Source organism: Metopolophium dirhodum, chromosome 1 (genome assembly GCF_019925205.1).
Source record: "Metopolophium dirhodum isolate CAU chromosome 1, ASM1992520v1, whole genome shotgun sequence".
NCBI classification, from domain to species: domain Eukaryota; kingdom Metazoa; phylum Arthropoda; class Insecta; order Hemiptera; family Aphididae; genus Metopolophium; species Metopolophium dirhodum.
In genome coordinates, this window is record NC_083560.1 from 54,474,235 (window position 1) to 54,497,758 (window position 23,524).

At 26.7% G+C, this 23,524-nt stretch overlaps 3 protein-coding genes across 4 annotated transcripts; 2 read left to right on the forward strand and 1 right to left on the reverse strand.

Moving 5' to 3' along the window:
* Positions 1-1,936: 1,936 nt before the first annotated feature.
* LOC132935765 (uncharacterized) lies at positions 1,937-4,854 on the forward strand. Its single transcript, XM_061002378.1, has 2 exons — positions 1,937-2,388; positions 3,076-4,854. Exon 2 carries the CDS (start codon positions 3,321-3,323, stop codon positions 4,380-4,382), a length of 1,062 nt encoding a protein of 353 aa, XP_060858361.1. The 5' UTR covers positions 1,937-2,388; positions 3,076-3,320; the 3' UTR covers positions 4,383-4,854.
* Positions 4,855-4,942: 88 nt separating this feature from the next.
* LOC132935764 (recQ-like DNA helicase Blm) lies at positions 4,943-16,194 on the reverse strand. 2 transcript variants are annotated; one of them, XM_061002376.1, is made up of 19 exons: positions 15,789-16,194; positions 14,973-15,055; positions 14,572-14,660; positions 14,082-14,220; positions 13,743-13,813; positions 12,990-13,506; positions 12,551-12,912; positions 12,322-12,403; positions 11,940-12,087; positions 11,719-11,850; positions 10,606-10,870; positions 10,333-10,528; positions 8,288-8,472; positions 8,022-8,169; positions 7,745-7,932; positions 7,490-7,672; positions 7,166-7,304; positions 6,799-6,994; positions 4,943-6,238 (listed from the first exon to the last, which is right to left on the reverse strand). In XM_061002376.1, the coding sequence occupies exons 1-19, from the start codon at positions 15,935-15,937 to the stop codon at positions 6,100-6,102; spliced, it is 3,411 nt and encodes a 1,136-aa protein (XP_060858359.1). In that variant the 5' UTR covers positions 15,938-16,194; the 3' UTR covers positions 4,943-6,099. The 2 variants fall into 2 exon arrangements, with proteins under 2 accessions (XP_060858359.1, XP_060858360.1); XM_061002377.1 differs by lacking the exons at positions 14,973-15,055; positions 15,789-16,194 and having other exon boundaries at positions 14,075-14,220.
* A 275-nt stretch (positions 16,195-16,469) lies between these two features.
* LOC132936352 (probable cleavage and polyadenylation specificity factor subunit 2) lies at positions 16,470-21,771 on the forward strand. Its single transcript, XM_061003068.1, has 14 exons — positions 16,470-16,892; positions 16,970-17,129; positions 17,213-17,318; positions 17,548-17,793; positions 17,855-18,042; positions 18,106-18,228; positions 18,887-18,987; positions 19,047-19,199; positions 19,312-19,485; positions 19,541-19,907; positions 19,979-20,117; positions 20,191-20,240; positions 20,314-20,454; positions 21,363-21,771. The coding sequence occupies exons 1-14, from the start codon at positions 16,744-16,746 to the stop codon at positions 21,453-21,455; spliced, it is 2,190 nt and encodes a 729-aa protein (XP_060859051.1). The 5' UTR covers positions 16,470-16,743; the 3' UTR covers positions 21,456-21,771.
* The last annotated feature ends 1,753 nt before the right edge of the window (positions 21,772-23,524 follow it).

The window sequence follows — 23,524 nt, forward strand, 5'->3', positions numbered from 1 at the left end:
AGTATAGTAAAAATAATTTGAGCATTGTAATGAAACACCGGTGTCATGATGACGTTAATATCATAATATGGTCATTAAGGCATTAAAGACGGATGCTTAATAGATAAGTGTACCATTGTACCTCAAATTAAGTTAAACATAGACTGAAATAATGTAATATAATAAAATTAAAAACAAAATAAATTAACTTAACTGAATCCTTAAAATGAAAAATTAATTCGTTAATTTAACGTAAATTAAAAAAGAAATTTAGTAAGTTAACACTTTAGGTAATGAAAAGTCAAAAGTAACTAGTTAAGTTAAAAAGTTAAAATTAAACTAACTTTAACTTTTTAACTCGTTAATGCCCAGCCTTGATATAAATTGATAATGTTGTTACCGGTGTTCAGTTGTATTATAAGATAGATATAATTCTATATTATTATTGATCAAAATAAAATAGAAATAATTTACTGAGTTTAAACTACAAACGGTTTAATTAATTTACATATTTAGTATTTATATTTTGTTTTTCTTTAGGTTCACTATCTCCAAGTTCATCATATTCTGCTGATTGTTCGATCTCCTCGTCTTCTCAAACTACTCAAATTACTCAAATTCTCTCATTACATACCCTAAGAAAGAAAAATTATAGAGCTGAACTTCGAGAAATTAAAAATAAATACGAACAATTAGAACAGAAAATGAATGCGTTGAGTGAAGAAGTAGCTATGGAAAATAGTGCGAATGCAATAGATGTGACTTCAGTTGAATTGTTTAACATAGTAGTTGAAGCACATTTACCTCCTAACCTGTGCATGGTTATAAAACAGTATGTTGAAATGGGTAAGAGAAAACTTCAGGGCTATCGTTATTCAAGTCAAATTAAGAAGTTGGCACTAACTATATATTTTTTTGGTCCGCGTGTGTACACATTTTTTAAATCATTTTTACAATTGCTCAGTCCAAGAACATTACGCAGAGTCACAGAGAGGATTAATATAGTGCCTGGATTAAATGACATCATATTCGAAACCATGCAATTGAAGATAAATAATTTAAAAGATGATGCAAAGGATTGTGTTTTATGCATTGACGAGATGTCAATCAAAAAGCATTTATTTTATAATCTTTCTCAAGATTATATTGTAGGATTTAATAATTTATATGACAGAAAAACATACGAACCAGCAAAGTATGTACTCTGTTTTATGTTGAGAAGCATAAATTATGATTGGAAACAACCTATTGCATATCTTTTATTAACAATAGCTGTACTGAAATTCATCTTCAAAATACCATATTTGCCGTAATCACTCGTATCCAAAAGACATCACTTAAAATTAGAGTATTAACAAGCGACCAAGGATCAAAGTTTACTAGTTTTTCCAAAACAATGAATGTGTCATGTGAGCGACCATTCTTTTATGCTAATGGCCAAAAAATATTATATGTATTTGATGTACCACATCTACTAAAGTCAACAAGAAATAATTTTTTCAAGTATAGTTTAACTTTTTTAAATGGTACTACAGACAAAAAATACTTGTTGATTTTTATAAATCAGACCAGGGCTTTAATCGGCTTGCACCCAAGTTATCTGAAACTCACATCAATCCGGGACCATTTCAGAAAATGAAGGTGAAATATGCAGCTCAAGTTTTTAGCAACACAGTAGCAGCAGCTATGCAATGCTGTGTTCAAGGTGGTTCATTGCCTTTAACTGCAGAAACTACTATAACATTTATCAAGCATATGGACAAATTGTTTGACTTATTAAATTCAAAAAAGATCTCTGGTAGTAAAGATTTTAATCGACCATTTAAGAACACGGCTAAACAGAGAGAACATTTACTCCATATGCTTGAAGTATTTAAAAACATGAAAGTTCTGAATACCAAGAAAGTCGATGAAGAAACTGTAATAATTGATGTTACTAAGCAAATTAAATTTTTGAATAGTTGGACGATATTATTTAGTTCATTATCAATGCTGTGGGACGACATAACCAAAACACCGAATTTTTGTTATGCACTTATAGATTTAATCAGGATATCATTGAAAATCTATTAGGTGTCCTGTCCGAATCCGCGCATAGTCGACATATCGATGTTGCACGATCTCAACCGTTGACGTTCGGCAACGTTGTATAGTAATGTATCATAACGTTACGTTATTAACGTATACTCGATATAGTGTGTCAATACGTCTGTGTCACTATATTTCACGCCACTTATACGTCTATAAACCACTTGATTACTTAATTATTGTTGGTTAATTTTTTTTTTAAATGAATATTTCTCAAGAGGAATGTCAATCAAAACATGACGCCACCCTGCTACATGTGCTGAAACAAGCATCGATGTTGCAGAAATGCCTTCACCTATTAAAAAAAATCGAAAAGGACAGGTAAGAATTTTAAAATTTTTTTTATTTATTGAATTTATAATTTTATTAACTTATTCTTAGTATTTTATTCGTAAAAATATTTTTTATATATTATATAAAGGGTGTAACAGAAAGAACTGACTAATGCAATAACATTTGTTATAATCAATATTTTGAATTTTTTTATATATAATTTATATTTACTTGCGCTACATATAATATAATATAAAAAAAATATTTTTATTTTTTAATACTGATTATAAAAATTTTTAAATTTAATTAAATGTTTTTTGATAAGTTCAATACAACCAATTGTAAATCTGATTAGGTATAAGAACAATTTTGATGGTAAAAATATTTATCTAAGTATAATAGTTTACCTACTTTTTAAAATTTTTTAAAATATCAATATTTTTTTGATTAAATTCATTTGGAACGTAAAAACTTTTTTTTAAATAAAATTTTAGGAAATTTGCTAACATGAGTATATTTCTTAAATTATTTACCACTCATATTATGTTAAAATTTTTGTCCTACTTTAAGTTAAGTTATTTATTTATTTTTTTGGTCAGGTCTATCTGTTACACCTTGTATATGTGTTACTTTATTCGTAAATTCTAAATTATGAACGAATCAAAATCATTTTTATATTTAAACGTCGTATTATAGTATTTAAATTATAATTATAATTAATAATTATTGTTTCAGTTTGTTGAAAGAGGGCAAAAACAGAATATTGTTAATTTATACAAGTCAAAAAAACATCAACAACCAGACATTAAGTACAAAGAAATAATAGCATCTATTTCAAAAGAAATTGGGATTGGAAAGCGTACAGTGATAACCACAATAAGTGAGTACAAAAATACAGGAAGTCGCCATGTAAAACAAAAATTCGCCCCAAAATCAATGATAAAATTGACGATTTTGACAAAAACGCAATTTGTCAAAAAATGCATGGGTTTTGGTTTAGAGGTGAAATACCAACTTTAAAGAAAATTATCACTGCTATTGATGAGAATCCAGATATTCCGAGTTTACCTAGAACCTGTTTACAGTGGATATTGAAAGAATTAAATTTTGAATATACAAAAAGGAATCGGAATAGTGCGCTTACGGAAAGAGGAGATCTCGTTATTTGGCGACAAAAATATATTGAGGACATAAGACGATATCGGAGAGAAGGTCGTACAATATATTTCCTTGATGAAACGTGGGTAAACGCAGGGGAGTGTAGCAGTAAAGTATGGATTGATACTTCGGTAAAATCTCATAGGGATGCATTCCTGAAAGGACTGTCTACAGGCCCTAAAAATCCAACAGGTAAAGGCAAACGTCTAATAGTTGTCCATATCAGTTCAGCAGATGGTTTCGTCGAGGGTGATCTATTGTGTTTTGAGTCGAAGAAAAACACAGCAGACTACCACGACGAAATAAATAGCGACACATTTTACGAATGGTTTTGTGGAGTTCTGCCCCGATTAAAGGAAAATGCAATAATAGTCATGGACAATGCATCGTACCATTCTATCAAAAAAGACCCAGTTCCTACAATGGCTTGGAAAAAAGACGACATAATAAATTGGTTGAAGTCCAAAGATATTGTTTTCGATAAACCGATGTTGAAATTTCGATTGCTTGATAAGGTAAACAAAATTAAACCTCTTCACAATAAATATGTAATTGATGAAGAAGCTTTGAAAACAAATCGACATGTATTACGTTTGCCACCTTACCATTGTGAACTTAATTCAATAGAACTTGCGTGGTCCGTAGTGAAGAATCATGTTAAACAGAATAATATAACATTTAACCTAAATTATGTTAAAAAATTGCTGATTGAAGGTGTCCAGAAAGTGACTTCTGACATGTGGGCCAATTTCGTTAGTCATACTATCAAAGAAGAAGACAAATTGTATGAAATCGACTTCATCACAGAAAATATGTTGGAAAATGAAGAACCACATATTATGACAATAACTGGTGACACTTCTTCTGATTTTTCTGACGAGTAATTCTTGTAAAATATATTATTTATAAAAGTGACTTAAATTTTTTTTTTGTATTTATTTACTAAATATTATGTATATATTTTTGTTATTTATACGATTGTAAATTATATTATTAATACTAACATACCTAAATTACTTTTGAAAAATGTGAAATATCACGTTATATTATACATATGTACTTATATTATACTTTAAATTTTACATGTTTTTATACTATCACGTACAATTTTGTAAACGATTGAATATTTAAAAATAAAAATAAATTTTATTATAGTTTTAACCTCAATATCAACATATTATGAATTGTATTTAAAATCCATATATTAATTAATAATTAATAATTATTATTTGTAAATTGTAACATTTTGAAAGCATTATGTATTATAACTTAGTGAATTAACTCACATTTTTCATATATTTTTTTTTAATAGTAAATTTAAAAATGAAAATATTTAATAATATTAATAATTGTTTTTGATTAAAAGAAAGTATTTAAATACATGCATATAAATAATTTAGAACATAAAAGTCATTATACAATGAAAAATTTTGAATTTTATTCCTTAAATCATAATATATTTTCAATTTTCTATAGCTTTGGTGTACAAAACTGTTCATTTATCCGCCTCTTTAGGACATACAGCGCTCCCGGTGGTGACGACTATCTGTAGTAAAATTTTCAAACAAGTGACGACACCTTATCAATAAACCTTGGCCGTAGTATGGAAATTACGGAGGGTAGAACAGGGCTGCCAACAAAATATTTAAAAAGGCGGCAGATTTAAAAGTTGTGCACTATATGGGACACCCTATATTATATTTTTAATTATAATTAAATACACACTAAGACATTATAACAAAAAAAGTACAAAAGTTTGAATGATAAGTAGTAATTAATAGTAATTATGAAAGTACACAATATTGGAATGAATTTACCTATAATCACACTTAAAGGTAAGAATATTATCAGTGGCACCTTATAGGGTTTTAATGATATTATCATATTTTAATCAGTAGGTAACAAACATGTAATAAATTACTACTTGAAAATGCCCATGACATGCTTTAAAATTAAAACATAAATAAAAGCATATAAGGTGACCTTCATAATATTAGTTTGATAATCGTTCAATTCACTCAGACTAATAGCAAAACTAATAACACAAGATTGGTTATGCTAAATGCAAATTTTTTATGTTGCATACGGGTCAAAGAGAGAAAAAAAATTATGTTGTATGTAAATATTTATTATGTAATTTGTAACAATAAAAATAACATAAGATTTAATTTCATTCATGGCTGTGTTAGCTGATAAATTATCGCGCCTATTGTCATTATACATATTTTACTATATTATTATAAATTATAATCAATGCTAATATAATACATAGACCTATAAACTAATGGACAGCGCTTAAAAAGAAAGGTCAGGAGTACAATATAATATAGAGTAAAATAGAAAAGAGAATAATAAAATACAGTGTTAGTTTCATAGGTCTATGTTTACTACTTTAAGTTCTTTCTCTCTTTTTTCTCTTCTTTCTTTCTCTTATATGATCCCCGTGCATTGGGAAGGGTGGAGTGGAATTCGCTGTCCATAAGTTTATAGGTATATGATATAATATTATGTTTTTTCTTCCGAGTTTAAATTACAGACCAATTTATTAGGATATTTAACAAAATAAATTCTGCTAATATTATGCATAAAAATGTGATATATTCATTTTTGTGTTGGGGCCTGTTTTGGCACTGGTAAAAATCCTGGTTTCTTAGTAGGGCGTAATTTAGCACTCAATTTAATTGCAGCACTACGTATTTTTGCCATTTTTGAAGTGGACGTTCCTTTGGAACTATTCTTTCTGTAAGAACAAAATAACATTTTATTAATAATATTAAAATTGATTATTATTATTTTAAGCATGGTCCAGACTTATGATACATGGTTCTTTAAATGTCTCTCTGTTAGAAGAACAGTTTATTTACCGCTTATGAGGGGCAATCAGAAACATATTATGTTTCTGACTTATTCTCCTAGGTTTCAACATGAATTTCAATACACAAATTTGAAAAACAATTTTAGTTTGAATGATTTTGAATTTTTATAAATAATAAATATTATGTCATAAATGTACTATAGTATAAATTAACCATGTGCACTTCATATTATGTATATATGTAATATATTTAATATTATATTAACTGTAATGTTGCCCCTCTCCCTCCCTACAGGCATTAAGGTATTTAATAAATAAATAGATTTTAGTTGTAAAAAAAAAATTAGTAAGTACAGATATTGGAGGATATAATATATTATATACTGTATACAAAATAAATTATATTTAACATACCTAACTTTAGATATACTGTTAATAATACTTTTAAATAAAATTAGTGTATACAACAAAAAACTGTAATTTACTTTTTTCCTTTACTCCTTTTAAAACGTTTGGTTCTTTTATTAGTTGAAGAAGTTGTTTTTCGTTTTCTTCCACTTAAATTTTTAGTTTCCATCATTCTGTTGACCATATCTTCATAATATGGAGAATCAACGTTAATTCCTTGACAATATCCATTATTGCTATAACTGTCTTGATTCACTTCAGTAGTTATAATTGCTATTGTATCAAACATATATTTTATTGACTTTTTATTTTTAAAAACACTAATAGTAGGCAATGATATTCTTATTCATAATAAAATATGTTTGGAAATATAATTATCAAAAAAGCATAAATTCCTTTCTTAAATCATTTGGAACTATATAAACAATAGCTAACAAACTATACCTGACTTTTCTGCAGCTGCTTGTTGTGTGATTTCTAAAAGGGGTTGACCAAATTTTTCAAAATTAGATTTTGTAACGCCGTCGATTTTTAACATGTCTTCTTCATTATTGGGCATCAATTGTGACATTGAACGAATTGCCTAAAATAGTAATACAGTAGATTCTTAATATGTTGAACGTCGCTATCTCGAATTGAAATGTATATTTAATAGTTTAATAGAATTAAATACTTACATAGTTTTCTTTCACTTTTATAATATTGAGTCAGGCTATATTATTTCATTTTAGTCCATATTTAAAAAAAAGATATTTATTTCAAACTTACTTGAATAGTCATAACGGCATTTGTACTAATATTCAAAGATTCAGCTAAACCACGGCATACTTCCATTAGATTTGTATAGCATTTTTCCTTTATTTCTTCAAGAATTGGATTTACAGTACTATCTTTAATACTAACAATATTACTGTCGATGAAATTTGTTTTTGGACTTAATGCAAGTGATAACTATCAACATAAATGTAGTTTTAAAATATCTATTTAATCATAGTTTATATTTATTTCCTAATTTATTATTACCTTAATGAATCCAGTTAGAAGCTTTTCAGCTTCAGGGCCTATTCGAATGTACGCATTCATAATATCTGATTTAAATGCAACCATTTCTTCTCTCAAATAACCTTCAAGTATTAATTTGTGTATTAATCGTTCTATATCATCTCTATCCCAGTGTAAGGCCTTGCCAAATATATTAGAATTTTCATGACCTATATGGTGATAATTGTTTTCTTCTATTTTTAAATAACTCTACGAATATAATTATAAACCAAATAGTTAAATAACAACAAAATTTTACCATGTAATACCACTTTTTGAGTTTTTTTTCCTTTGAAAATATCTACAAAATGGGTGAATGTAAAATTATTGCCTGAACCGCAGATTTCTTGAACGGCCATTATTAGGTTAATGCTTTCTTCTGTAACATCAATTATTTTTATAGAATGCTGAAAAAAAACGGATTTTGAATATTTTTTAACTTGGCCGAAATTTAGAATTCATTACACCAAGATCAACTATTGCTTTCTTTTCACTTAATACATTCAATTATATTTCATAATGTACCTTAATTCGGCAATTATCACAAGAAGTTTTCTCATTAGCAATGCATTGGGCTTTATCAAATTGTTCATCAAAATAGTTAAGTTGCATGACACGACGGCAATCCATTTTGTTTTCACAGTAGGATACAATTCTACAGAGATTATGAAAACGTACCTTTTTTGTTTCATAAGTAGCCCCACCTCCAACTAAAAACAAAATTTAAATCATTAATAAAGTAAGTCATTAAATAATATTTATTTTGCTATCAAATATATTTTCTTAGATTATTTAATGCTAAGTATAATAGAGTACAATTTAGTCTGTCATTCGTTATAGCCATATAAATATGTAATATATCATATGTCAATCATTCGCATATTCGCTTATCCGGACCAGCCTTGACATTAATGAAATTAGTCCAGATGATCGGAGTTCCACTGTATATTGTTTTTAAACACAAAAACCTGAATAGTGCATATTTATTTAAAGGATTGATTGTGTTAGTTGATAAAGATATATATATTTTTTTTTAATTAATAATAACAATAAATTATTAATTTATCTACCTCATTAAGCAATGCTTGTGGCGAGGTAGATGAGTTGATAGTGTACAATATAATATAATATTAAAATTAAAAACAAAGAAAATAAATATGATAAGATTAACAAAGAAGAACAAAATTTGTGATTAGCAACAATATTAAATACTTAAATTCTACATAATATATAATTAAAGTTCAAGTAATAAGTAATTAACAATAGCTTTTTTATTAGTTATAAAATTATACTTATTTACATTACTAAAAATAATTTTTTTTAGGTACAGCGGCAATGAATTGAAATTTGTTGTACCTAAATAGTCCACAAACTTTTTCCCAAAACTCTTATTAGTGTAGTTTACTGGCATGTCATATGACCTATTTTCCCTTTTATTATTTTTTTGGAAACCAAAGTTATCAATTTGGAACATAATAGAGAACTGCTTGTATAAATATCTGACCGGCAGAGCTTTAAAAACTTTATAATTAGTAGTAGACGAACCATATAATTCCTTTTTATTCAAACAAATTCTTATGGCGAGATTCTGTTGAATCTCAAGAGGCCTGATTGCATTGTCAGTACAACCACCCCAAACTATTAAACCATACTGGAAAATTGATTTGTATAGTGAATTATATACAATACGCAAAATTTCTGTTGGTAAAAGTTTGTTCAGTTTAAATAGTTTGGAAATAATAGATCTTAACCTCATAACTAAATATTCGACATGCAATTTCCAACGAAGATTACAATCAATAATTAGACCTAAATATTTCACTCGAGTGACCCTTATTAATTTTTGGCAGTTGCATAAGTTTAAATTTAAATCGCTAGTATCACAAGAGTGGATATAAATGTCATTGAGCAGAATAACTGAGTTATAAATTGAAAAGGCAACAAATACACTTTTATTTATATTCAAAGTGAGTTTGATATTATTCAATTCTTTAAATATGTTATTTACTCCTATTGTTGCTTTGTGATGAACATTGTCCCAAGTGTTGCTGGAGAATAAAAGGCAGGTGTCATCAGCATAAGTGGTAATTAGACCATCAATACTTAAGTTACAAATGTTGTTTATATATTTGAACAAAACTGGGCCTAAAACACTACCCTGGGGCACTCCGTATTTGATAACTCCCTCATTGCTCAAGACGCCATTAATCGATACCACTTGCTTTCTATTCATTAAATAATTTTCGAACCACATAGGCTATCTTTTGTTATTCCGAAACTAGGTAAGATTTTTAAAAGTTCTGCATGATTTACTGTGTCGAAAGCTTTTGCCAAATCTAAGAAGACTGCCATTATTTTTTTATTTTGGTCCAGCTCCTTGTATAAAAATTTTATCGTAGTATATAGAGCTCCAGTCGTGCTTTTACCAGGACGAAAAAAAATATATTTTATATAAATAACCATCATATAATATAATATGTTATATGTCAAAATGTGCTGGAATATAATCAACTATCTAATATCTATAAGAAATAAGAAATTTTAGAACTAATATTTAAATTTATTCATACTTTCAATGAGTTTTTTGATACGATGCATATCTGAATAGTTGTAGTATATCAAACAGTATGCAACATCACCATCTCGGCCAGCTCTACCAGATTCTTGATAAAAACCCTCAATAGATTGTGGTAATGAATAATGTATAACGTAACGCACATCAGGCTTGTCAATACCCATGCCAAAAGCAATAGTGGCACAAACTACCTGAAATTTATAATTTAAAACATAAAAAACTGTATAACACTCATTGTTTGCATCTAGGGTATTGTATTTTAATTTACGTTTGATTTATTAGAAGTCCATTGCATTTGAACATCATTTCTTTTCTTATCTGTTAGTCCAGCATGATAGCTCACAGCTTTGATTCCTTCTCTGGACATCAAAATAGCGGTATTATCACATTCTTTTTTAGTCATACAATAAATTATACCGGACTGACGTGCAAATTTCGATTTTATTAGTTTGGCAATTTCCAATAATGAAGATTTACCTTTTTTAGGAATCACCTCATAAACTAAATTAGGTCGATTAAAACTGGATACAAACCTTTAAAAAAATGTATTTATATAATATATAATATATATATATATGCCACATGTTGTCAAAATAAATAAATGTATAATTTAAATAAAAACCATCTTGTTATATAATTTTGTATATTTTTTCAAGAATTTCAAGAAAACTAAATGATGGAGAAATCTATTACATGTTTCACACATGAGAATAATATAATTTTTAATTTGGTCATATTTCAAAAAATATCTAGTTTCTTAATGGTTAATTACATCAATATAAAAATAGTTTTTCCTACAAACAAGCACAGATAGACTAGTAGAACCCCAGAAGATTTCGTAGTGGACAGTGTTTCTTATTTTAAATTTTATAATAATCATTTAAAGTTTTTATGAGAACATGAAAATGGTTCAAAAATTATGATCTAATTATTAGTTTTTATTATTTTGATAGAAACTGATATAATATTATATATACAATTATGTACAAATTATTAATTTATGTAATCATCAAACAACAGATTAATAAAAAGGGCCATATTTTTCTATTATTGTATATAATTAGTTGGACATATATTATTAAATAATATTCCTTTAAGAACTTAACCTATGCATAGGTATTTCAATATTTTACCATCAGGTGCCTAATAATACAATAATTATATCATAAGAACAAATTAATAAAATTCAATCTGTCTTGACAACAGCTGGCATAAGTGAACATGTCTTACTAAACTGAATATTCAGAAAATACTGAAATAATATATGTCACAAAATCAAATTACATGTGAAAACATAAAAATTGTAATACAATAAAAAAATAATAATGGTTAGATTCTGATTTTTGAAACATATTTGTCAGAAATTAAATAAATGTAATACCATTTTGTTTCTTCAATATTAAGCTGATGAAGAACATCTTTGCGAACACGTTGAGTTGCTGTAGCCGTTAGTGCCATTATTGGAACATTTTGGTAATTTTGTTTAAATACGCCTAATCGTTTGTAGTCTGGTCTAATTAACATAAAATTAAAATTTAACATGAATTAATATTTTGTGTATAATAAAATTACTTTTAACACTAGAAATAAATAAATACTAACCGAAAATCATGACCCCATTGGGACACACAGTGAGCTTCATCAATAACTATCCGAGCTAGTAAATTCCTACAATGTAAATTGTTTAAAACTTGTATTAATTTATTACTTGCTGCAACTTTTTCTGGCGTAACATACAACAATTTCAATCCTTAAACATAAGCATAATATGTTTTACTTAAAATATAACAATGAATGCACATTTATACCAAAAATCTCTGATATCAAAATTAATATCCTTCAATAATTATAAATTTATAAATTGTATTATATTTTTCTATATTATGTTGTATTACAATACTCAATTTATAAATTATTAAAAATAAATATAAATATCACTGTATTCACATTTATATTATCATTTAAACATTTAATATTTATATACCTGGATCAGCCCCCCATAGTTCAGAATAAATTGTATTTTCTTCGTCAGGAGTAATACTACTTAATAAGTGAGCTGCTGGTATCTGTAAAAAAAAAAATTATTTAAAAAAAAAAGTTAAATATTGCAAATTAATATGCTAAATATTTATAATGTTCCTAGATTTAATTTAATATACACATTTATTTCAGAGTAAAATTTCTAAAATATAATTTACAAAATGAATACTCACATCTAGAGATTTTAATTTTTGAGTCTGGTCAATAATCAATGATTTTAATGGTGATATCACAACAGTTATACCTTTTGATATAACTGCTGGCAGTTGATAGCATAATGATTTTCCACCACCAGTTGGCATTAAAATAAAACAATCATGCCCAAGCAAAGCAGCATTAATTGCTTCAAATTGGTTTGGGCGAAAATGTCGAAGTCCAAAAGTTTTTTTAAATACTGCTAAAAGTTCCCAAGAAAAATTATAGTCAGTTTTGGTGAACTCAGCCATGGACAAGTTTGTACTTGAATTTTGATCTTTATTATAACTAGTATTTATATGATCTGTTTGAATCGGTCGATTTGTACAAATATTTGGTACTGAAATAAAAAAATCAATTTTTTTAAGGTGCTCATTCAAAAATAGAATGACAATTTTACAGTTAAATTAAACATACTTTTATTCATTGTTTGAGTACTAGAAGTCGATTTCTGACAGTACAAATTTAAACTTACATCAGGCTTGTAACCATTTTCTTCTACATTATTTTTTAAAGATGTCAAAGTACATGGTATGTTTTTGACTTTATTTTGAGTCAGTAATGGTTTACTTTGAGAATTGTTGTTCAAATTTTTTGAAAAACATAATTTCTCATCTTTTAATATGTTTTCTGAGATTCTATTTACATGATTTTCATCATTATCAGATGCAACAAAAATATCGTCAAATACAGAAGAGCTCTCAACTTTTGTCATTTTTTGTTGACTTTTCAATTGTGCTTTAGCAAATTTTAATTTATTTTTAATTTTTTGCCGAACTTTTTGAAGGTGGGGCAAAGATGAAGGATCTCGAAGACCGGGTATATTAATAGCTAACTTTTCTGGTATATTAACAAACATGTTAAATACTTTTTGCAACATTTCATACTCTATTTTTTCTAAGCTTTTTATATGCGCTTCTAGTTTTACAACACTCTGAAACAAATTATCCATAATTTATATAAATATTTATAACGCAAAAATATTACAGCTGAGTTCAAATAATTCAAATCTTAGGAAGAATACAAATAAATCACACTTATGTATTTTTGGAGTTATATAACACAAACACAACTTATTACTTTGTAATACAGAAAAAATTAGTTATGAAGTTTTTTGAATTATTGAGACTCGACTGTATTAGTATATTAAATAGACTTTGAAATTCTTACGCCGATAGATGTAACATTGAGTTCATTAATATTTTCATCAGTAATCAAAATGTCCTTTGATAAATTTGGATCTATAAAAAGGTGTACAGAACATTTAGTAATTTATAAGTACATATTACACAAATATACAGCAAGATTTTTTATTAAAGTATACTCATTATTTCAAAAACTATAAATGTTATTAAAAATATTTGTCTAACATAATTAAACTGTTACAAAAAGTTGACTATTTTAGTTCCCTAAAACCCCATTTTAATCCAAGGTCATCCAGATGAAATATTTAGTTGTATTTCTTAACTCAATACTATATATTTATAATGTAAAAACCATACCACTAACCACAGTGATTCTTTTCAGTGCTTTGAGAATTATTACATGGAATTTCATTTTTTTCTAATATGGAAGTCACTTTGTTGGATGAACCATTTTTATTCATTTTGGTAGTACATCTATATGTCTCATCGTCTATACTTTCTTTCTAAAAAAGAATTAATTACAAATTTAATTAGACTAATATGTTACTGGACATTTTCATCTAATATATTATTTCTGATAGTACAACAACTATTTATCATTCATTGTACATCAAATATATAAGATACATTTTTCATATACCTAACATTCGATTAAATTTAAAATCCAAATACCTATTTTTATGTTGTGAAAAGTTTATTTATTGAAAATCAAATGATTAATTTGTGCATTAAATTAATATTATAAATGTTAGGTAGGTATAAACAATAGATTGTATAATACAACTATGTAATACAAATTTTTTTCATACTACAATTTATTATTCTAAACAATTAACAATTGAAGAGGTACTCACTTTTTTTGGATTTTGATATTCTGGCATTCTTATAGTAGGCTGGTTTAAGCTATTTTCTTCTATACTAATTGATTCTGTTTTTTGTGGTGCTAAAATAGTATAATAGAATTTACATACATTTACTGGAAATGTGACTAAAATTGTATTTTATGTTTATCAAATCTACAAATATTTAGATAAGTAGTTAATAAATAGTTTAGGAGAAAACCCTAAAACTGGAGGCTACCAAAACTCGTCGTAGTCGACAAAAAAAAAAAATGTTCTATTTAGTCGAGAATAAGCCAAATTGTTAACATATCTTACAATCAATCAATTTGGACTTACGGAAAAAAACATGTAAATGCATATAAATTCTAGTCTCCTAGTTATTATACTCAGAGTTGTTCGGTTATCACACTTACACTTTTTAATCAATAAAGGTTGAAGTTGTTCATAAGTCATATATTCCGGTGTAATTGAATCATCAACATAATCTTTAAATGCACTGAAATAAAATAAAAAATACATCGATCAGAATATAATTCATATGTATGGCTTACAATATCCAACTTAAAATCTATATGATCTTAAGATAAGTGCAACATGTTATATTATTAGGAATTTAGGAACTAGCTAAATTTGATACCTACATTTTATTTTTACGTCTTTATAGCAGTTAGTAGGTTTAAATTATTGTATTTGTGTAATTTCATACAAGGGCGGAAGCGGAACGAAGGAAGTTTTTTAAGTCCCAGACTCAAGTCAGTTGATTATGGGTATTGGGTTTCGACTAGGAGTCTAGGGCGGAAAAGTGGAATGTAAATGAGTAGCCAAGTAGGTATGTTTACAAACTTTAACCCTTAAATTTGTTGAGTAAGTGGCATTGGCATAACTAAGGAGGGGGGGGGGGTGCTTGGGTCCTTAGCACCCCTAAGTCAAAATTAATACCCCCTAAAAAATTGTTAGGTATTAGGTCCCATTGAGCCACAAAAAAAACCTGGAGCTTAAGAACCCCCTAGTTCAAATATCTAGTTGCGCCAATGGTAAGTGAATGAATAGAATCCTAACAGGACTTTTGTAGTAAAACATCTCGTGCCGCCACTGATTTGATATCTGTTGACTGTTATAGATCAATTAATAATTTTTGTATAATAGTATTATTATGGCAGCTTTAAAAGAATATGAATTTGTATGCTTCTTGTTGACAAAACTATTTTTGAACAGTAGTTACTGCTTACGTATTATGTCCTTTTTTCTTTTGTTCTTTTTGTGAAGATAATTCACAAAGCGATAATTTTGTAGAAGTATTGTCTTCGACTTCATTTTTCTCAACAATAGAACTGAGGTGTTTTAAAACTGCACTAGGCTTTTTCATTTGGAAACTCATAATTTTAAAAATTGCTACCAATGCAATTAAAAATAATTATACTGATATTAAAATAAAAATCAATTTTTGTTTATGTGTCTAATGTCTATACTAGATATATTATATGTCTCAAGTCTCATGCATCATTCTATAATAGTATAATGCCTTTAATTGTTAATATAGATTAAGTTTTGACGTTTTGAGTTTTGTTTGTAACAAAATTGAATGAAATTTAAATAATAAATATAATATAATATGAAAATAAATGAACGGTGGACTTATTTGCTTATATTTGATAACAACAATGTAATGATAATATTTTAACGAAAATGATAACGACGGGCTCAACGCGGACTCATTTGAGTATTACCCAATGGCTCAACACCATTCCCTACCACAGACTCCTCAGAAACCATAGAACAATACTGAAACTAAACCGGGCTGCTACAATTGTACGATAATCCACTGCCACGATAAAATAATGCCTATTACTCCGAATGTCAAATACAACGAATACAATTTCAACGATTATAATACGCTGCCGTATCACCACTTACTACCGCCGACACAAGTTGCCATTATTTCGTACATTGTTTACTTTTCTATGGAATATGCATCGCACCCGCACGTTATTCTAACATTAATTAATAATATTATACTTCTCAAATATCGATACCGTGTTTCTTGACCACGTCCGTCCCTTGAAATATTAATCATCAATGTCACTATCCAGTACTTACTAGTCGACATTCGTAACCCGATGTAGTTATTTTGAACAACTGAATTGAATTTTGAATGATATTAATACTCTTGTTGGCTTCGATAGAATGACGTCAATAATAAAATTTTATACCTTGTCGGGTGCGCACAATGAATCGCCACCATGCTATTTATTACAAATTGACGAGTTTAAGTTCTTGTTGGACTGTGGATGGGATGAACGCTTTAGCATGGGTGTTGTGAATAAACTAAAAAGGTCGACTAAACCGTTTTTATTTTAAACCTACATACAAATGTAAACCTCAACTTTTATAATGTACTGTCTGTTTTTAGGTATATCCATCAAATAGATGCAGTTTTATTATCGCACCCAGATCGTTTTCATCTTGGAATTTTGCCGTACCTCGTTGGCAAATGTGGTTTAAACTGCCCTGTCTATGCTACTATACCAGTTTACCAAATGGGTCAAATGTTTATGTATGATTTACATCAAGTATGGTTTTAAATTAATTACTTTAATACATTTTTTGTTGTATATTTTAAGTACTAATGTAATTATGATTGTTTTTCTCATAGTCTTTGTGCAATGCGGAAGATTTCAATTTATTTAATTTAGACGATGTGGATGCTGCTTTTGATAAAGTCATACAAGTAAAATATAATCAGATTGTTTCATTAAAAGGTATGAATTATAATTATAAAATAAAATTTTAATTTATAATGATCAGTCTCATGCAATATTTATTATTTATTCTTTGTATTTATCGATACGACGATACCCTGTTTGTACATTTGAAATGTCTTCCAATTATATTTTTTTATCGGTTCAAAATTACTTTAAAAAAATTATTATGAATTGTGTATTTAGTTAGCTAAATCAACAATACATTTGTACCCATAATTTAATTTAGGTAAAGGAATTGGTTTAAGAATAGTAGCATTGCCTGCTGGCCATATGGTTGGCGGTACAATTTGGAGAATATCCAAGGTTGGTGAAGAGGATATTGTTTATGCTGTAGATTTTAATCATAAAAAAGAAAGACATTTGAATGGCAGCGACTTAGAAAGGCTGGGAAGACCATCATTACTAATATTGGATTGTTTTAATGCTGCTTATTCTCAACCCAGGCGTAGATCTCGTGATGAAGCTTTAATGAGTTAGTTCAATACTTAACCTGTCATAATATTCACAATATTAAACTTATGTTAATTTTTCAGCTTGTATATTGACAACATTACGTGTCAAAGGCAATGTTTTGATGGCTATTGATACAGCAGGACGTGTTTTAGAATTGATGCATATGCTGGACCAACTGTGGCGTAATAAAGAATCTGGTCTTGGTGTGTACTCATTAGTATTTTTAACAAATGTCAGCTACAATACTGTAGAATTCGCAAAGTCTCAAGTAAGTTTCCACTTGGATTATTATTTATAATCTTAATCTTCTTTTGATAAAATACATTTTTAGATTGAGTGGATGAGTGATAAATTAATGAAAAGTTTTGAAGGTGCAAGGAATAATCCATTTTTTTTCAAGCATGTAAAACTATGTCATAACATGAATGATTTAAACAAAGTCTCCGAACCAAAAGTATGTTACTATATTATTTCATGTTAAATTAAACATTAAATAAAATTTAAAATAACCTATCCAACAACCAAAAAATATTAATAATATTAATATTATAGTTATTTTGTTTGTATTAAAAAGTAGTAGTTAGTTACCAAATACTTCTGAAAAAAAATTTAAGGAACACTAAACTCTGAATATAAAGAAACAAATAGGACCGTGCAAATGAATGAAAATGTTATCGTACTATTTTTACATTTTCAACACCACCAGTTTATTGACTGGTGCAAAAATTATAATAATATTATGCGACAAGATTTTGTGATAGAATGTTTCATACTTAAATATGGTAAACATTTTTTGATGTTATAAATCATCTACTAATTAATAAAAAATTTGACATTTAGACAACCATATGCAATGTACTTTATTTTAACACTATATAATCTATTCAATAATTTTATCATAGTTACATTGAAACAAGATTATTAATTAAATTTTTTTATGTAAAAAAGTGACCTTTATTTTTTTGAGCCACTAGGTATACAAAGTATTTTTTTTAACAATGGATCATATATATTTAAAACACCAGTTACAAAAAATGTTCCTAGATTATTTTTTTGATATTATTATTTAGTAGTTAAATTAAAACATTGTTATTTAATTCTTAAATATTAAGGTTGTATTAGCTAGCAACGGAGATCTTGAAAGTGGATTTTCAAGAGAAGTTTTTATTATGTGGGCTTCAAACCCCAAAAACAGTATTATTCTTACAGACAGGTAATTTTAAAGTATAATACTTATGAACAACAATGTAAATACCTTAATCGTTATTATAGAACTGCTCCTGGTACATTAGCTCGCGATTTAATTGATGAAGGTGGTGATAGAAATATTAAACTGATTGTCAAGAAACGTGTACCTTTAGATGAAAATGAGTTGGAAGAATATAATATAAAACATGACGAAGAAAAAATGGAAGCCAGTAAAATGTAATTTTTTTATTCAAATTTTAAAACTAATAAATCATCACTGTATTTTCTAATATTAGTATAAAATAGTTACTGACATTAAAGTGTTTGATAAAATCACATATGTTATTAGTGACCCAGTAAGTTCTGATTCTGAAGATGAACAAGAAGTTATGAGAGGCAAATATGACTTATTAGTAGATGCTGATGCATTAAGCTCCAAAAAATCTTCAAAAAAAGAATTTCCTCCTATGTTTCCTTATTATGAAGAAAAATGCAAATTTGACCCATATGGGGAAATTATAAAGTATGATTGTTTTTTTATTTTTAAAATGATTATCTATATTTATATTTAATTTTAGACAAGAAGATTTTATTAAATTTGATGTAGCACCGGGAGACAAACCAACCGTAGACGAACAAAATAAAAAAAGTGATGAAGATGAAGAAGAAGATTTATATGACGTTCCATCAAAGTGTGTGGAGTATGAACAAAACATTTATGTGGCAGCCAAAATTGTACACATTGATTTTGAAGGTCGCTCAGACGGAGAATCAATAAAACAAATTGTACTTGCATTAAAACCTAGACGTTTGATATTAGTGAGAGGCAACCCATACAGTACTAAGGTTGTTTACAACTTTGCCAAAGTATTTATAGATGGTAAAGTTTTTACACCTAGAATTGGACAATGTTTGAATGTAACAACGGAATCTCATATATACCAAGTAAAAATAAATCTTTATTATATAAGATTCAATTTTTTTCAACAAAAAAAATAATAATATGATGAATTTAGGTACGTTTAACAGATGCACTTCTTTCCAAAATTAATTTTAAAAAAGGACCAAATGGTGATTTAGCTTACATGAATGCCAAATTAAAATTAAATAGTCGTGATACTGTTATGGAAGTGGACAATGTTGTATCTGAAAAGAGTAAATATTTTTTTCATTTTTTAAATACACAAATTTAGGACATTTTACTATTATTATCTCTTTGTATTCGTAGTGCCAAGAATAGATGATCAAATATTTACACTTGAACCTTTAGCAGAACATGTAAGTTCTACAAAAAATTATTTTTATTCTTAAAAATAATCATTACTGTATAATACATACATTTTATTTTTAGGAAATTCGTCCTCGCAAGACTGTGTTTATTAACCGTTTAAAACTATCAGATTTTAAACAAATTTTATCCAAAAATAATATACCTTGTGAGCTTTCTAAAGGTGTTTTATGGTGCTGTAATCGAACTGTATGTGTTCGTAGAGTGAGTATTATATTGTATTATGAATTAAAATATCTTCTATATTTGCTTTCTAAACATCTAAAACAATAATTTATAATTCATTATACAATGTTATTTATCACATTTTAAGTGCATCTAAAATATATTATCATTTATTTAAGAAATGTTTTAACTATAATTGTAATGCACGTTAATATTTTAATCAGAAATAAAAATTTACCTACCCTATAGCATAAATATAACTCAAGTGATAGGAATGAAGAAGATTTAAAGGCTGTTTTCACCTTTAATAATTTATTTCATATTGTATGTAAACATCAAAAGTACGCCAAACCAGTATATTGTGTTGTTTTTAGATTCTTACAAACAGACATATCTAATTTATGTTCAACAGAACCAATTTTTTGTTGATAAATTTAAAATTAGACTGAACTGATCTGCTATTAAAATTAATGGTAAGAATATTATTTAGGGAATATTATTGACATTATTGATATCTACATTTTAAAGTGAGTTATGAGAAGTTTAAAATTTAAATATCAATTAAATCCTATATTATTACCTTTGCGTTTGATATGTCATTTCATTCTTATATTAATAATAACGACATAAAATTAGTTCTGCAGAATGAAAATTTGCTATGTTATACGTTTGTAGATAGAAACACCAAGTTTGACTTCCTCTTAACAACAATTCTATTTAGAATATTGTACTTAAAACTAGAAAATGTACTTTTTGGAAAGTTACCTTTACCTATGCTTATAAGTTTTGGTAACGATATAAATAAGTTATTTTTTCTTTAAAAATGTTGTAGTTTAATAATTATTTTAGTCATAATATTATTTATTATACCTAATGTCTCTTGAATTTTTTTTTAATAGATTTATTGATTAATATCCTTCTAACTAAATATTTTTGTTCTTTTGTAGAATTCTTCTGGAAAGGTTTTGATGGAAGGAATAATTAGCCGTCAATACTATTACATACGTAGTTTATTATACAGCCAGTTTATTATCATTTAATATAACCATCATATAAATTTAATGCTGACAACATTATGGTTATGATAAATTATTTAAAAAAAATCCAATAAATATATGATGCACATATTTATAATTATTATTCTTTCCTATTTTATTAATATTAAAACGTACTATATAATTATTTTTATAAATATCAATGCATTACATTTTTAAACGCTATGTTTATTTTATCCATAAATGTATTTTTTTTTTCTAGACCGGTCTTAATTTTTTGTATAGTAGTATAAAAATAAATATACACTATAATTGTACTTCATTTTTTCATTTAATAAAACTTAAATACATTTAATAACAATGCATTATTTTTAATTATATGACCTGTTTGTCCTGAGTCATTTACACTTTCTCGTAACATTCTTCCATCCTTTAAAATCAAAAAGAGCTGTTAGATTTAAAAAACTATTCATCTTATGTATTATTGTATTTATTAATATGATGTACCATATTAATTTAGTATCAAGATTATACAACTACAGTAGAAAACACATTACTTTAAGACATGTTTATAACTGTTCATATTATATAGTTGCAATATTTGTTAGAATTATTATTTTAAAAAAGCTGTATAATATATATAAATAGAAAAAAATTAATAATTATAAAAAAAACAGTATAAAGTGAATAACCTAAACAATTGAACTACCATATAAAAATATTTAAAAGAAATGATGATTTGAAACTTAATAGTTGAATGTTTTAAGTTTCTATGGCTTATTTTGAATTATAACAAAAAAACTAAAATTGTTATTTTATACATGAACATCCAATTTTTTCAACATTTTCTTCAGATGCTTTTTAAAAATATTTGTGAAATTACACTCAACTTTTTTTATTATTTTGGTAAGCAAAACTTATATAGAACCAACCTTATATTAAATTTTCAAAAATTTAAATTTTTAACAACAGAATAATTTACAAATGTTTGCGATTTTAAAAAGTTTGAACTTAAAAATATAAACAGTGCTAACTCTTTTTATAAATTCTTTTAAAATATGAACTTCAAACGCTCATAAAAATTTATTTTAATTTGCTTGTGGAGATTTTTTTTTTGATAAAGGTAGACAAACTTAAAAATAATCTTGTATTACATTTTCAAAAATTAAATTTAAAAAGAAAATATTTTATGAATTCTCAACTTAAAATTATTTGCTAATTTTCGTGATTTTTCAGTAAACTTTAAATGCTTATAAAAAAACTGACTAAGGATTTTAATATTTGGAAAATGTTATGGTGTTTAGAAAACGAAAATATAAACATTCAGTAAAATGTTCATGTTGAATGTAAAAATATTTATGAATTATACGTAGATAGAAATTAAAACTTAATGTAACAGCATTAATTTTAATTGATTGTCATGTAATTTTAAATTATCATACACATTTTTTTTAATAAATAAATGTTACCGTTGATTTTATAATTATATGTTATTTATAAAATTAAATATTTCTAGCTTATTCCATTGATACCACAAACTTGAAAAGTTGAAACTATTTTAGGTATGACATCTACTTATAAGCATTTAATTTTTTTATCAAAAACCTTTGCAGTATTGCACTTTGTTCAACCACTACATCTTATAATCTATAAAAGTAACGTTCTTAGTTCCGACGTTCATAATCGAGGGTAATAAAAATCACTGTAAAAAAGAAAAAAAAGGTTTTTATTTTTAATTTAAAAAAAAGTTTATTTTGTGATATTTTATATAACAATGCTAATGATTGAGGTTGTGATTACTATGCACTTTGCATTGTTTTCCAAATCCAGTTACGTGATACTCGTTTTATAACATACCTACATTGAAATTTTTGAGGATATACCAAAATATACCAAATTTAGTATTTATATCTTTAATATTTAAAATAAAAATAATTTAGTGCACTATTTAAAATTGTTAGGACTTTTTAAGTTTTTAGAACATTAAAAGGGGGCAATTGCCCTACTTGCCCCCCCTGCGGACGCCCTTGATTTCCCACCATTCTTTGGTCCATATCTATATAAGATAATTTTTAGATTCTGAGCGGAGCGGGGAAGCTAGTGGTTTTACAATG

Bases quoted from the DNA above. Each gene is read 5' to 3' on its own strand.
- LOC132935764 (XM_061002376.1), bottom strand. From the start codon at position 15,937: ATGAGTTTCCAAATGAAAAAGCCTAGTGCAGTTTTAAAACACCTCAGT. The intron at 12,404-12,550 runs GTGAGTATTCAT...TTTTTTTTACAG, and splicing joins AAAAATTAAAATCTCTAGAT to ATACCAGCAGCTCACTTATT. The intron at 6,995-7,165 runs GTATAGTTTGTT...TTGATACAATAG, and splicing joins AGCAGCTGCAGAAAAGTCAG to CAATTATAACTACTGAAGTG.
- LOC132935765 (XM_061002378.1), top strand. From the start codon at position 3,321: ATGCATGGGTTTTGGTTTAGAGGTGAAATACCAACTTTAAAGAAAATT.
- LOC132936352 (XM_061003068.1), top strand. From the start codon at position 16,744: ATGACGTCAATAATAAAATTTTATACCTTGTCGGGTGCGCACAATGAA. The intron at 17,130-17,212 runs GTATGGTTTTAA...TTTTTCTCATAG, and splicing joins TTATGTATGATTTACATCAA to TCTTTGTGCAATGCGGAAGA. The intron at 17,794-17,854 runs GTTAGTTCAATA...TTAATTTTTCAG, and splicing joins TCGTGATGAAGCTTTAATGA to CTTGTATATTGACAACATTA.